Below are 15,290 nucleotides of genomic sequence, written 5' to 3'. Positions count from 1 at the left end.
GAGCCGAAGCGATCGCACGAACTCTTCCTCTGCAGCCTAGTCACACCAATATGTGCTCCGAAAGCATAATTTGCCCGCCAGGCTGTCTCCACAGACGAGAGCCTTCGCCTAACTCGCTACACAGCCAGCCCACTGATGTATTGGAAAGGCGAAAATGACGTAGAAACTCTACGTTGCTAATGTAGCTGAACGGGTCCCGACGGTCTATTGACGCTTGCTGTCGCTGGATGCGATGACACAGGCTGCTGCTGCCGCTACCATATTCCCGAGTTCAACTCGAAGGGGGTTTCGCGATGTTCGAACTTGGCACGAGTTCGCCTGTCAATTAAAACCATAGCTCACGCCCTACGCGAGGTATATAACTCTTGTGCGAGCACCCACCACAGTTGAGCCACGCCCAACGTATTGTTCGGCAACAGCGACGCGGTACTGAGCAGAGAGGCATCAACAATCTTGGCCGCCGAGATAAAACACACACAACGCACTGTCATCGGCGATGGACAGAGCGCCGACTATCGCTGGCCTATACATACGCGTATATCTTCTCAGGCTGTGATGGCCCCACAACATGGTTTCATTGCCTGCATTGTGGTGACGTAGCACACAGCAAATAATTATCGGCAAGTCACTGTAGCTACTTGCAAAGTGTCGATGCGCCGTGGTGGATAACGATGCTGAGGAGTGCGTAGTCTTTTCTAACGGCAACGTATTGCCGCTGTCATTTGAGGTGACTGTTCTGTCATCGGCTATGTATGGAGCGGTAGTGTCGCTAACACGGCCAGCGTTGGGCATTGCTCGCTTTTCTAGACCCATTACGATGACATTTCTTCATTACAAGCACTGCACACTAAACAGTTGCAACACCTTCCTGCGTTCGAAGTCTCATTTCATAACTGCACACTAGAGCCCTCACCTGCCAAAATGCGATTGTTGCGGTGTAGTTACGATATCCTTATGCGATCGCTGTTAGCTCCAGCAGAAAGAATCGGCAAGCACCTTGAATTGCACGACACACTCAAAATACTGTGTATATGCGCACAGAGGCACCTTCACTGGGCAAGCGATGAAAAGCAATTAATTGGGACGCTGGGCAGCACGCTCTTCTTTACAATGCATCACGGAGGCTTCGCGCACCGAAATAAACTGGTACCGTACCGCCACTTTGCAGCGACAGGCGTTGCTCCCCTCTCCATGGCTAGAGTCACGTTTTTCGTTGGTAAAGCGGCGGCCTTATAAGGCCTCAGTGAAGCGCCTGCGGTGAACAGCCATGCCGCGGTGATGCGTTGCGCTTCCCCTAATAGACAGGGAATGGTGAGATCATTGTCATGACTGACATAGCCGAGAACAGCACTGCAGCGCCCCTGGCGACTCCTCACCGTATGAACTCCCTCGTGCGTGCGACCCTCTATAATGTATCCGGTTGTAAGCTGTCGCCTCACTGACGACACTCACGGCAAAAAAGTGCAAAATCTAATAATTCGCTCTATCTGCGTTTGTCATCTGAAATTTATAGCAGTCAAAACAAAAAACCGATGCTTTAGGAAATAAATTGTTCATTATTTTATTTGTTGTATTTTAAAGTATTCGATTGAAGGAAAGTGTAGGTGTAAGAATGCGCCGCATGTGCCCTGCTCGCATTCGACGGAGGATAGAAAGATAATACCCGAAAGAGGAGGCACGCCCTTGACGCGCCCGAGAAGGGCGTGGCAAGCGGCTCACGGCAAGAGTGCAGATAGATAGCGGGACAGTCACGGTATTGCTAAATTCAGATAATACATTGATAACAATACGCGGCGCTGGCGCGTTTGCTTGCGTAGAGTTACTGTATAGGCTCCCTGAAGGGAGCCTATGCAGTTACTCTATGGTTGCGCAGTCTTCTATGCTTGAAACGGCGCGCAGGGTGCGCTCACGTTGTCATACGCGGCTTTATCATAGAGTAACATACGTTACTCAATGGCTTTATATCGACATTTCTTTTGGCCCGCTGTTCTTGCGCTTTGCTTGCTATCTCCGTTCACTGACTGCCATCGAGCAAACTCGGGTAAAACTCGTGCGAACGAGAAACTCGGCGCATCCAGCATAGCACCCCTGCTCGCCATTTTTTTTTCGCGAACGTTTCGTTATTAGCGTAGAGAGGGAATGACAAAACTTTTCCTCTTTCGCTTCGCGAACCTTCAGGGCTGGTACGTAGATATGACGTCGCCGATTGAGGCGTACTTTCTCATGTTTGGTTAGCTTTTCTTCAGTGAAAGTTATCAGCTCTCTCTATTAGCTCGGCCTTTGGTTTCATTAGAACGCAATGTGATTCTCGTTTATTGATAAACAAGAAACTAGTTCTCAGCAGACATTGTTCAAATCTCATGACGTCTCACTGCGAGCTAGGCTGGGAGACTTCTAGCACGTCACTTCGTTTTGACGCCTTTGCTTGGCTTACCGATACTCTGCTCCCAAGGCAAGACGAAGCCATTCAATATCGCGCGGTACGTTTCGTGACTGGGAACTATTTTATGCCAAGCAACATTACTGACATTAAACGTCGCCTAAGTTATTCTGAGCTCTCCGCAGGTCGACGACGCTTTCGCTTCACATTTTTAAATGTATTTTGCCTAATCGCTCAGCACTCTATAAAGATAAATATCTGCCGCCGCCAAGTTACTTGCAAAAATTGGCTGTGGCTTAACTCAGTTATGCCTGGCTATGCATAGCGAGAGGTACGGTTAATGTTATTGTTTAGCTTGGTGTTTCATTCCGTCTTTGATCCGCGGCCCTGGCGGGAGATGCCGAACTAGACGACGAACGATCCTCATCTGAATACGCTCGCCTGGCCGCTTCGTACTTAGGACGCTTCTCGAGGCGTGCGGCTCGTTCTTCCTCCGTCTCCTCGGCTCGCTGCCTCCTCTTGGATTCGTTCCGACGACGAAGCATGGCTTCTTTCAGTCTCTCCGACTCACTTTCCATATCTGCCGATGAATCCCACCGAGCCGCGCCTTCTATATATACGATGCAACGCCGGCTCCTCCGGCGATGTGACGCCAGCAGTTGCTAAGCAACGGCTCAGCTCGTGGTGGGGTCACCAACCACAGCGAAACAGTGAGAATTCGGCCAATGTATCTATCGCTACATGAACGCCACGACCACTCTTTTAATTAAGATAAACGAAATTTTTCCTTGCATCACGACATATCGGGTGCCTTTTTTTTCACGCACAATCACATCGCGGAATTAGCTGCCAACCGACGTCGTGCAGGTTGTATGAGACGACACTTTCTCGGATCTATTGCTTCCCCATTTTTCAATTGTAGTTTGGCCTTTCGGTGAGTTTTATTCCACTTCGCATGCTTCCAACACAAATGTTATATCTATATGATTTTTTTGTAGGGGTGTGCGAATATTCGAAACTTTCGAATAACGAATCGAATAGTGTCCAACTTGGTTCAGTCTTCGAATCGAATAGTCGCTATTTCTAAATGCGAATACTTGTTTAACGCGATGGCGTTAAGGGCCCTGTGTCGCAGAAAATCCGGCGTTGGCGTCCGGCATCCCACGTCTGGCGCCGTAGCCGGCGTTGGCGTCCTGTGAGCGAAAAATATCATATATGGCACTAAATACGTCTTCTATCACTAAATTTGCTCAAACATTGTCTTAAATTTTTTACAAAGTTATTCCTCGGAACTTTGCGATGACCACCCACAAACAAATGTCGTGAAACAAAACACCTACAGCGCATGCCTTTTACGTTAAATCTTCTCAGACAGGAATATTAAAAGTGCGAAACAATAACAGAAGATCGGCCCACGCAAGAGGCCGCGTTTCTACCAGAAAGTTCGCCTTGGTGCATAGCGTTCGCCACCAGCGTTTCCCGGTAAAAATTACGGTTACATAAGCTAAAGTTGCCGGGAAGCGTGAGAAGCGGTCAGGTATCTTCGAATGCTATCGCGTTCCACTCTTAAAGGCAAAGCGTCCTCCCAATTTTTCGAATACTTATCCAATATTTCTAAACGTCAACTGCACCCAATTAAACATAAAACTGGGGCAGAAGTATGACAAATTTCCACCCAACGAGCATAGCCTAGACATAAAACATGACAGCTTGCGTAGTGGAGCAGGCTACGTCACTTAGGCATCCATCCTTTACAGGCTGTACAGCGATAATTCACAGTTTCTGAAGAGCTACGTGCATGCGAAAAAAACGAGTCGTTTGCTCCTATTGCTCCATTTGTGCTTTTAATGAAGCTTCAGAAACTTGCTAACCCTAATATTTCTGGGATGTGAACCACGCTTTATATTAATTGTGATAACGTCTTTCCATTGCTCGCAAACTATTCGAAAAGTGTTCGGTATTCGATTCGATGCACTTCTGACACTATTCTAATTATATTTGATTCAGTTTAAAAAACGACTAATCGCACTCCCCTACTCTTTTTGTGTAATATAATCGGCTTATATGTGTTTGGTTGTGAAATTTATTTGTGCTGGTAATTCAATCATCGCGCTCCTACATTGTTTTATTTGGCACCTCTTGGATATCATTCACATCTCATTTACTCGTTGTTACCCGTCCATGAATTGCAGTGTGTGTGTGTGTGTGTGTGTGTGTGTGTGTGTGTGTGTGTGTGTGTGTGTGTGTGCGTGTGCGTGTGCGTGTGTGTGTGTGTGTGTGTGTGTGTGTGTGTGTGTGACGTCGCGCACAGGGATGGTGCGGTGCAATAGCGTGAAAAGGAGAGCAAGACGAAGAATAAAAGGCAGTGTTCGGGCGACCATGTTGTTCTACGTCTGCAACCTCCTGCTCGCGTCACCCAAGTCGACAGTATGAAGACCTTGCAGCCACCTCATCAGCCACACATCAACATGCAAGTCTTCCATGCCACGCTGTGAATCCCGAGCGCACAGCTCCCCCACCTACACCGATCAGCATCATGACCACACCATCGGAAGCCTTGGAGGCCCCCAGTTACGCTGCATCAGCGGACGATGGGCCCGTGGAAGATTGGTTCCGCTTCTACTAGGTCCACGCAACCACTGCATCATGGTCAGAACGGGAGATGGTCGCCAGCTTCGATGAATACCTGACCGGTTAGGCATTTTGGTTCTACCTGACCCACATATTTGAATATAAAGAATCATGGAAAGAAATCAAAGATGAAATGATCAGTCGTTTCAAAGAATAAGATGAAGACCCCCGCATCATTCGCTAGCTGCAGGAATTCGAAAGCAGTTACGCACAGTCGCAACGCTGCACTAATGAACGGGATCATATCAGAAGATCGTCGGCGAGTTTTCCTTGTCGTGATTCTCCCGCGAAGAGGACGCGCAATCGCATGCATAGCATCAACTTGACACTCCCAGTAAACGAAAAGCCATTGCGCACTAAGCGAAATGCACACGAATTCGTTGCTTCGAAACCCAACTCTGAACCAAGTTTGACAACGGCACATCATTCAACCATACGTACGCCTTCAGCACGCTGCAGTGCTCATGTCGGCGTTGAAGATTCTGACGCATTCCATCACTCATATCGAATGCGCTGGCCACTACGCACTTTCAAGTCACACAACTCTTCTATGAACATTGGCCGCAGTGCATGCTCTACACAATTGAGCACGACGTCAGGACATCGCCGACAGACGACCTTTCTTCGGAAGAACATGGTCAAGCCACACCCGCTGCGACACCACCCAGCAATGAGCCACCAGAAATTCCAAACTGCATAGACACAAACTTCTGTATCCGCAACACGAATCGAGAAGATACAACAACAATCAATTCTGGTGAAATGAAGCCAACTTGTTTACCGCCAACACGAAATCAGAATAAAAGCAACAGGACCAATGCACGTACCTTTCAAGGCGAAGACAATTTGGAGCCATTTAAATCTAGAGATCAAGCTGCTTCGCGATTCTCAAGCTTTATTTTGCATACTACACCTCAACAAGCCGCTGCCACTTCAGAAGCTTCGCACGCGCCAAGCAGCATCGCACACTGTCTTATTACAGAAGAGTCCATTCTGAATGAAGTCCCAGCAGCCTCAGGAGAGTCTTCTGAGAATCCTGACAAGGTGCCCTCGCCACCAGACAAGTCTCACAAAAAGGAGCAATGTACGAGCTACCAATTGATCCCCACTTTAATTTGTGAAATAAATCAAAGGCCTATTTCTATAGATGCGCTACCTCAACAAATGTCGCAACAACATCATCATCACCAACTTCAAGAACAACGGCAGCAACCACGACTTCAAAACAGACGGCGACGAAGACAATCACCGAAACTTCCACAGATGCGAGAACAAGAAAGACATCAACGCACAAGCCTACTCAATCCAAGGCGATTTCAACGAGTACTATTGTGTTTTGCAAGAAAGAAACGTCACCGAGTACACCTTCAGCACCACTCATCAGGAATGCTCCCATCCCAAAGATTCCTGCGACAACGCTGTGCACAACGACGAAAACGACACGGGAACTTTCTCGGCATACCGGACGAACGAAGACTTCGCCTCGACTACTCAGTCATCGAACGTTCGAGCAAGACACACCGCTTGTCTACAAATCACGACGAATCAGTCGACACCCAATACATCCGATTTCCCACTGCTGCAATGTGTCAAAACCTTCCTTCATCGGGGCATACATATGCCACCCGAGCTATGCTGGACGTCGCCGGACTGCCGCACATTTCTCGGAAGTTGGAATGAGTTTAAAGCCAGGACGTTGTAATAACTGCACCTTTTGACATTTTGATTTATCATCACCTTGCTCCCTCTCATGTTGTTTGCAGCACGCGCTCTCTCGGGGGGAGGGGGAAGCGTGTGACGTAGCGCACAAGGATGGTGCGGTGCAATAGCGTGCAAAGGAGAGGAATACGAAGAATAAAAGGCAATGTTCGGGCGACCATGTTGTTCTACGTCCGCAACCTCCTGCTCGCGTCACACACACACACACACACACACACACATATATATATATATATATATATATATATATATATATAGCAGTCTTAGGTTTTGCTTGCCATCACCACAGTATGATTATATGGCAGCCGTATAGTGGGAGACTCCTGAAAAATTTTGACCACCTGGTGTTTTTGAACGTGCACCCAATGCATGGTACACAGGCGTTTATTCGCTTCCCCCCCCCCTCCCCCATGGAAAGTTGGTCGTCACGGCCGGGATTTGATCGCGCACCTTCGGGCTTAGCAGCGCAAAACCACAGCCACTACGCCACCACGGCCGGAGCCATTCAATTGTATCTAGTTTTCTCGTTTTCCTTGACATAATTATTGCGCCGAAACAAACAAACAAACAAATAAATAAATAAATAAATAAACTGACTATTTAATTATAAAACTGAAGTTTGCACTAGACCACAGGAGTGATTTTCAAATCCAGCTTGACTTACCATTTCTCCTTCATTAGTGTCCTTCTAAAACGAGAGAAAAACATCAAGCTAGGTTGGTCGATTCGACTTTAATTCCAAATGGGTGATTCTTATCGCGATCCATCGCTAACCAGAAAGGACGAAAACAAAAAAAGACGGATGTCAGCGCCAGCTTCAGAATCCTGTGCCGAACGTCTCCCCTTGATTCGCGAGTTTTGATAGCGTTTGTCGAGAATTACTTCTCCATAAAGAAAAATACGGCGACATTTTGCCGGAAAGCAAGCAAGTACTAAAACCTGGGGACTTTTGCGAAGTTTCACCTCATAAAAGAAAAACGGTCAAAGTACGCGAGAAAGTTGTGAAATCCCTGACGCCACCCTCACACCATCAGCGCCCTATGGTTAGAGGGCGAAATTAAAGAAAAATGAGTCCTCTCTTAATTATATCCGCTATAATTACGCACTTTCCTCCTACAACTAATTATAAATAGAGCAATAAAATAACGTTGTACCAGACTAAACGTTGTACGAGTCTTCCTTTGTTGTCCCTTTATATTTGTCGTTAAGCCAGGGTTGTTTCAAAGGGCCATTGTTACGCGTTTGCGAGCCTTCATACGAGCCGCCGCGGTAGATTAGTGGTCATGGCATTGCGTTGTTGTGCTCGAGGTCGCCGGTTCGATCCCGGCCGCTGCCATCGCATTTCGATGCGGGCTGTAATGCAAAAACACTCGTCTACTTCGATTGAGGTGCACGGTTGTCATGAGCCGGACGCCGGCGGTACACGAAAACGAAGCAGACGAAGAAGTTGGCGGAGCATTCGAAACGGCGCGAGCGCTCGAGGCACGCGAACCGAGGTGTGGTTGAGGGAGAAGCGAGGCGAAGCAGCATTATCGACGTGGCTCTTGGGCGGGAAGGTCGCTTCGTCAGCTATGCTCTGACGACGGGAGTGCAGAGAACCCGGCCACGAAGCTCGTGATGCTGGCAAGGCCCAGGCGTAGCTGTAGACCTCGGAGACGTCCGGACGAAGCTCCTGCGACCGGCAGCGGCTGCTCACAGTGGTTCCGGTCCTCTTCACAGGAATCCTACTTCCTCGGCCGAGCCCGATCAACCGATAATCACCGGGACACCGGGCCGCCACGCAGATCGACGTAGGGCGGAGAACGCTCCGCGAAGCCTAATCCGGCAAGTGACACGTCAGCGGCGGCTACCGGGGCACCAGCCACGTACCCGGTCAGGTCAACGGAACCGCGAGTCGTCGGGACTTACGGCCTCAGCCAACCCTGAATGAATACGACCTGGACCCGACGAGAGTAACTTCAAGTCGACGGTCCGTAAGAGCCCACGTTTCTGCTTTGCGACGCAGTTAGGCCGGGGCCAGGGTGGCCAGACTTTGTCGAGTCAGGGATAAGACTGACTTAGAGACTCTAAGACGGAGTTAGGCTCCGAAACCAAGATAGAGTGTATAGTCATTCCTTGTTTTCGTGAGCATTTTTTGGTAGTTTTGTATTTAGTATTGAATCAGCATTTTGATTGAGTTGTGTCTTTAGTTCTGCGTGTCTCGTGCTTTTACCGTCCTTGTACATATTAAATCCTCGTTTGCTGTGCTGCCAGTCGTATCTCTCCTCCATCGAGGGTAACGCCTGTGCGCAACCCTCCGGCTCCCAAGTAAGACAAGGTGACAACGGTGAATAATCGCAGGCGGTTGAAATTAATCCGGAGCCTTCAAATACGGCGTGCCTCATAATGAGATGGTGGTTTTGTCATCTAAAACTACAGAATTTAATTAGGTTTTTTAATTCACCTTCAGGCAATGATTATATGGCAGGGGCACGAATACGTACCTGGTGTGTTTTTTGTTTTGTTTTTTAGTATGAAAGAACCTGTATTGTGGTACTTTCCCTTTATTCTAGCCCACAAGCAAGGAGAAATAACAATACAGAATGCAATTCAGCCGTCCTCGTTTGCACTCGCCTAAGCTGTACACTCCTCTGTGGGCAAGAAGTAAGCGACCCCCACAACCCTACCAGTCCCTCGGGCTTCCACTTACAGCCCAGATGAGCTCAGCTGTTTAGGACATGTCGGCCGCCAGTTTTAAGGTTTTCGATGGCTATCATGTTACAGCGATGCGCCTAATTGGCCATCGTTAGGGGGGATAAATGTTAAAATGAAAAAAAGAACGCAAAAAATACAAAATAAGATTTATGACTCATTACCGCACCACTGAGTATAATGGGAGACCGCGACTGAGAATAAAAAAAATGTTGGCGTCTTCAAGCGGTCGACAAACGCTTTGAATATTGTGTACTGGTGCCCACTGAAGCGCCATCCCGTTCAGCAGGTACTTTGAGGAAACAATGTGAGTGCAGATATACACGGTGCGCGATCTGTCATGAGACGATTGTAACAACGCCTGTCAAGTGTTCAATGGCACCAGTACTTGATGGTACACTCACCAGGCCGATCACTGTGCTGAACATCTGGAACACGTCTGTGTAGATGACCGAGTAGAGGCCACCCAGTGCCGTGTAGAAGAGGATAACCAGGGCAGACGCGATGATGATCAAGTGACTGTTCAGGTGCACAATGGTCTCCACAGTGTCACCTGCCACGGCGGGCTCCAATGAGTAACACAGCGTGGAGCGTAAGGTAATACGCCTCAATATAATAACGGTGCTGCTTCTTAAAGAAACCCTAAGCTTACCTCCTGTTTGTTTGTTTATGTTTGCTTGTTTGTTTGTGTTTGTTTGTTTCCGGCTTTCGCACTGATTTGTCGCTAGAGCTAGGTCAGAATGCTCTCCTTTGCATAATGGAGGACAAAAAAAACCATGCCATTGATCACCATTCTTTCGCCTTTTAGACATCCTGATGTGCACCGACAAGAAACAACAGGCACAAGACAGTCTGTAAAGACTGGTTGAGCAACAACGTGGCCGTCGAGACTGTCATCTCACAGAATCTACGACAGCGCCCATCCACTGACGATAGGAAATGAAAGCGCCAGCGACAAAGAAACTTGAGTTTGTACAAAACCTATTATCTATGGCTTTAAAGAAATCGTAAACAGGCACGTTCTCCCGTAATGACAAAATGTACGACTAAATAAGTTTTGTGAGCCTCTTTTGATAGCCCTTGCTCCCTGACAGAATCGGCTGTTCAGCTAATCTATTATAGTTTTGCATTATTTCGCGATACCACCGCCTGCAGTAGTCCGGCAAGCAAGTAAATTGAGTTGGGAGTCGAAACTTCTCTTTTAGAATAGTGCAAATGATGCCTTTCCCAAAAAGCCGCAGGCTCTTTAAATTTTGCATGCTCCCGGATGCTATACTGAAGCTGCTAGATAATTTCACTGGGCATGTTGGAAAACTCAGAAGTATGTGGCTAACGCAGACTTTTTTAAAGATAGGTCAGCTCAATTCACCATAAAAGACGCTTGAAACTACTCGAATTCCTGCGTATGTACGGCAGGCCACTAAGCATATCATTGTCGTCCAACGCTATTGCGACGCCCATGTGGAGGCTAATCTCGATTCGTTCTACTGAATCTACTCATCATTTGCCGCGAGCTTGTTTTTCCATTTTCCAATATTTAAAATCTAGTTAAATCATCATTTCGCCAATTTAGCTACGCGATTTCGTTCCATTGATATTCAATTTAACTAAACCTACAGACGTTGTCCCTCTGCTGCTTCCATTATCCAACTTTATGTTTTGGGTTGAATAAATTAGGAAGTAACAAAAGACTGACGGAGACTAGAGGAGGAGATAATAAACTTGTTTACTAGGTGCAGGTGCCGATGGTGTTAAACGCGGTCATTTGTAGGAAGGACACATGCACAGACTAAAAATTGAGAGTTTGCATAACATGCAAGGAGATGCTGAAGCTACATGGAAAGATGAGCGCATGCGCCACGCAGATATCACCATCCGCTCTTTTATTTGACATGTATATGGCATAAAAGAAGAACCTAGCTTATGCCTCATTTATTTCGTTCCGGAATACGGCATTAAATCTTGGGCACATGGAACGGATACAAGTTTTGTGGTGCACTGCCAATGGGAGAGGCGTCGGAAGGTTGGATTCCCCCGAATAATCGATTTGATCTTGTTACAATAATGTCAACCTAAAGTTTATTGCGAAGAAGAGGGCGTCCGGTGACGTGCAGCTCAGCTGATGCTGGTACACGAAAACTTAGTGAAATCGCTTACTCGCACTGCCTGTCGCCGCTTCTAAATTTGACAAGGCATTTTTTGTTGTTCTCGCTATCACTCTGGTATAGATTGCGAACATTTTAATGCGAATAGCATTCTTGGCATTTCCAGACCAGCTTCTTTCGGTCATTTTACCTTAACAAAAATATGGCCCGATCACAAAGATAGTTAAGTGTAAATACACGCGACGATTCCGAAAGCAGTGCACTCCAAAAATGTGGGCAGTTGCCCTGAGTATGTGCCACTGGATATATGCCGCTCTTCGATGAATTTTTGTGACCATAACTCGGGTATGTGCCACTGGGGCCGCGCCGTATGCACGGACTTCGCAGCAGTGGAGCTGTTCAGCAGCATGTTCAACAGCATGTTCAGCAGCATGTTCAGCTGCAAGTGCGAGAGAGAAGCCCAGCTGCAGTGCGTGCCTCATACATACGCGCTTCGGCTATTCGCATACTTGGATAGTCATCGTAAATGAGTTTTGCCCATTTTTTGTTGTTCACTCACGCTTTGCGCTTACCCAGAGCAGTAAGTACGGAGGCGGACCAGAAGACCTCTGAAAAGACGGCGGGCACAGTGAGGATGATGGATATCCACTTGCCGTAGTGCTGCTGGAACGGGTCAAGCATCGTCAGCGCCTTGGTGACTCGCATCTTCCCCGCGAAGAACCAGCCGCCTGCGTGCATGCGTCTTTTCGTTAGTGCGATGTACCAACCCCGCCGCGCCATTGGGGATAGAGGGTGGGTATGTGCTGGTAAGCATAGGGCCACCTCGGCAGAGACGCTCGCACTTATGAATTGAGCACGAGTGCCAGTTGCGTTCCGCCGCCGAAACGTAATTCCTTAAGGGGTTCCGCAGACTGACCGTTTCTGTTGAAGTGTCCACTCCGGCCGTTAAGCCAGATCGCTACTGTATTACTAGTTGCATCGCGAAACTCACACGCCCGGACACACGGAGCGCAAGAAAGGCGGTGCCATCTAGAAAAGAAAATTGGAAAAACAACTAGCGCATCAGCATTCATTCTTCGAAGTATGACATAGAATAACGCTTCGTTCGCTAATAAATGCCGTCACCTTTTCAGTGCGCGGAACCAACGGCTGTAAATAGCACGGGAAATGTGCTTTTGTTACGTGGCGTGGTTTCATGAACGTTTGGCGCCTCCAAGGAGATTACAACGCGCATACATTTCTGCAAATCTTTCCCCGTGCACAATATGCGTGATTTCAGCTTTTTATCAGTGCCCAGTCAGCGCAAGACTCCGCGCCACATGTAGTTGCGTAAGAAATGTTGTCACGCTGTTTAGCACAAACTGTGCTTGTTCATGGATCAAAAGCATCAATGTCCTCACCTTCTTTTATTTAAGAAGCAGAAAACTGACAAAAAAGTCACTTGTAGACCTCTTTCTTTCCTAAATACTAAAATTAGAGTTGTTTTATGTAATACAATGTGATTTTGAGCTGCATCATGAGCCATAGTTTGGTCACCACCAGTTCAGCAGTAGTTGCATCAAGCAGAACAATAAACTAATTATGCTGCTGTCAAGGCATGTAGGCTAAGCCTCCCGCCCCATGCAGACACAGGTATTCTCACTAATTAACTAGATACATAAACATTTCTCCGTATCTGTGCAACGCATTCGTAAACTACCCGTTGTTGAGAAGACGTCCTTACTCATTCTTCTCAAGGTGTACTGCTTCTGCTGCTTCAAAAATGTTCACTCATTTTCAATAGCGCTATTGCTAGAATCGCGGTGATGGTAGTAATGCGAAAAGTTTATCCGAGCCATCTGAGAATATTTTAATTTTAATTAGCGTATAGACTAGTGTAAGGGCCGCATCCCAAACTTGGCAGCCCAAAATTGGAGAAAAAAATTCCAACAGAGAAGCAATTGCGTTCGGTGCTCCGGCGGCGCGCGCGCGCGTATTGGCGAATTTGCGCGCGCTGCGTACTTCCCCGTGCCGCTACTATATGGCGAGAGCCAGGGTATGCACAAAACCCGGGGTTTGCCGACTGCGCCGGCACCATTTTGACCAAAAAGTTTGGTCCCATGCAAGGGCCGCATCTCGTCAAAATTGTAAAAAAGTGAGGCCCTTACACGCGTCTATACGGTGTTTTTTGTCCTAAATGAAAATAATGTTTTCATACAGAGACAGTCCATTTTCTTTTGTCCCGCCCTCGTATACAGTTTATAGACGGTTTTCAGCAGCGGCGCACTGGCGCGGCCATGTTTGATCACGTGATTGCGCCGGCATGACTGGCCTTGGGTTGAAGGCCAGCGAAGGAGCCGTATTGCTGTAGTCGTCGGCGACGGTGCGGCAAGCGGCGTTGTTTCGGGTCCACCGATGGACAGCGGCTGGATCGACGACACAAAGCTCTGGCCCATGGTTCAACCATCATGTAAGTGAACCATTGTTTGTCATTTTAACGTTGCATGTGCTCGCGCCGGAGCGCTCTGGCGCTCGATCATCGTGCATGCGCGTTGCTCGTTCGCGCCGAGCGATTCGAGCTTATGGAGGCTTCTTGTGCGGCGTTCACGTCAGTTCGCTAGTTCTTTTTTGTGTGTGTGGTTAGTGCGGTGTACTTAAGCTACGATCTGAGCTGTTTGAAGTGGTTGCCCAGCCTCTCGCGTTTTGCTTGACGGCCTCGAATGTGTATGCTTGAGCGCCGAGTGAAAAATCCGTGTCCGCTTTTGTGTTGACGTCTCGCTCGCTGGTATTTTGGCTTCCCACATACGTTGAGGTAAGCGTTTGCCTCGATACTGGTGCACTGATCTCTGCAGAATTCACCAGTGCGGCGGGCACGCAATAATTTCGCGTAGTTGACTTCAGAGCGGCAGATTGTGTTTGTTGGATGTACTAACTGAATGTCCCCGAACGGGTGTTGTTTCATAGTAAAACCCCTGTGACACGGGCATGTTCGATCGCAATTGAGCCTCGATCCGAATCCAGTCGGTCGTGATCCGCAAATCGTAATCGAAGTGTCCGATTTCGATCGGAGACCGACGTAAGCAGCTTCTAGCTCAGTGTGACAGAAAAACGAGGTACAACGATAAAGAAAGAGAACCGAAGAAATAACCCTCTAAAAAGGCCGTTTTATTTTTTATGCACGTATAATTTTGAAACTCTGTGTGCTGCGTCGACGCCATGCACGTAGTTCTGAGATTTGCAGACGATCAGAATCGGCGGACGTGGCACGTCGTTTACCTAAAATAGTGAATGAAAAAGTGATTTTTCTGAAAATTGATTTGTACGTAGCTTTACTACCTATTAGGCACGTTTATTATTTGCTTCGGACTTAGTTACACTTAAAGCGTTAGAGCCCAGACAACACGATCCTGATCCTTGGCCTGTGTAGTAGCGATCATTTTCGATTGCGATCGAAAGTCCGAGCCGGATCGAGGCTCGATCGCGATCGAAAGTGGCCATGTGACAGGGGCATAACTTTGGCTAGCTGTAACTCAAGCGTTTTATAAATGAGAGCTCCCGTTTCAACTTTTCAAACTCTTCATAGGAGAGCAACACCAGCTTAGTAATCAAATATGTATGAATTATTGAAACTCCAGAACTATAATTTATAAATCCAAACGATCAGTTTAATATCCGACTGTATCTATCGTGTTATTTTAGTTCTTTCAAACATCTGCAGATGTCTTGAGGAGTAAATAAAAAATCAGCTTTCTTTCATTGCCATTTTTTTCATTCCCGCTGTACAT

General features: G+C 47.4%; 1 protein-coding gene across 1 annotated transcript in view; it reads right to left on the bottom strand.

Annotated features, from left to right (window-relative positions):
* Positions 1 to 12,231, bottom strand: part of LOC119443113 (high-affinity choline transporter 1-like) — a 42,117-nt gene extending 29,886 nt beyond the window's left edge. The window contains exons 1-2 of the mRNA XM_037708267.2: positions 12,099 to 12,231; positions 9,826 to 9,974 (exon numbers count right to left, since the gene is read on the bottom strand). Of these exons, the coding sequence (XP_037564195.2) occupies positions 9,826 to 9,974; positions 12,099 to 12,231 (282 nt within the window). The remainder of the gene's footprint in view (positions 1 to 9,825; positions 9,975 to 12,098) is intronic.
* Positions 12,232 to 15,290: the final 3,059 nt, after the last annotated feature.

This window comes from Dermacentor silvarum, chromosome 1 (genome assembly GCF_013339745.2).
Source record: "Dermacentor silvarum isolate Dsil-2018 chromosome 1, BIME_Dsil_1.4, whole genome shotgun sequence".
Taxonomy (NCBI): Eukaryota; Metazoa; Arthropoda; class Arachnida; order Ixodida; family Ixodidae; genus Dermacentor; species Dermacentor silvarum.
Note: the sequence above shows the minus strand (reverse complement) of the source record. Positions and strands in the feature narration are given on the sequence as shown.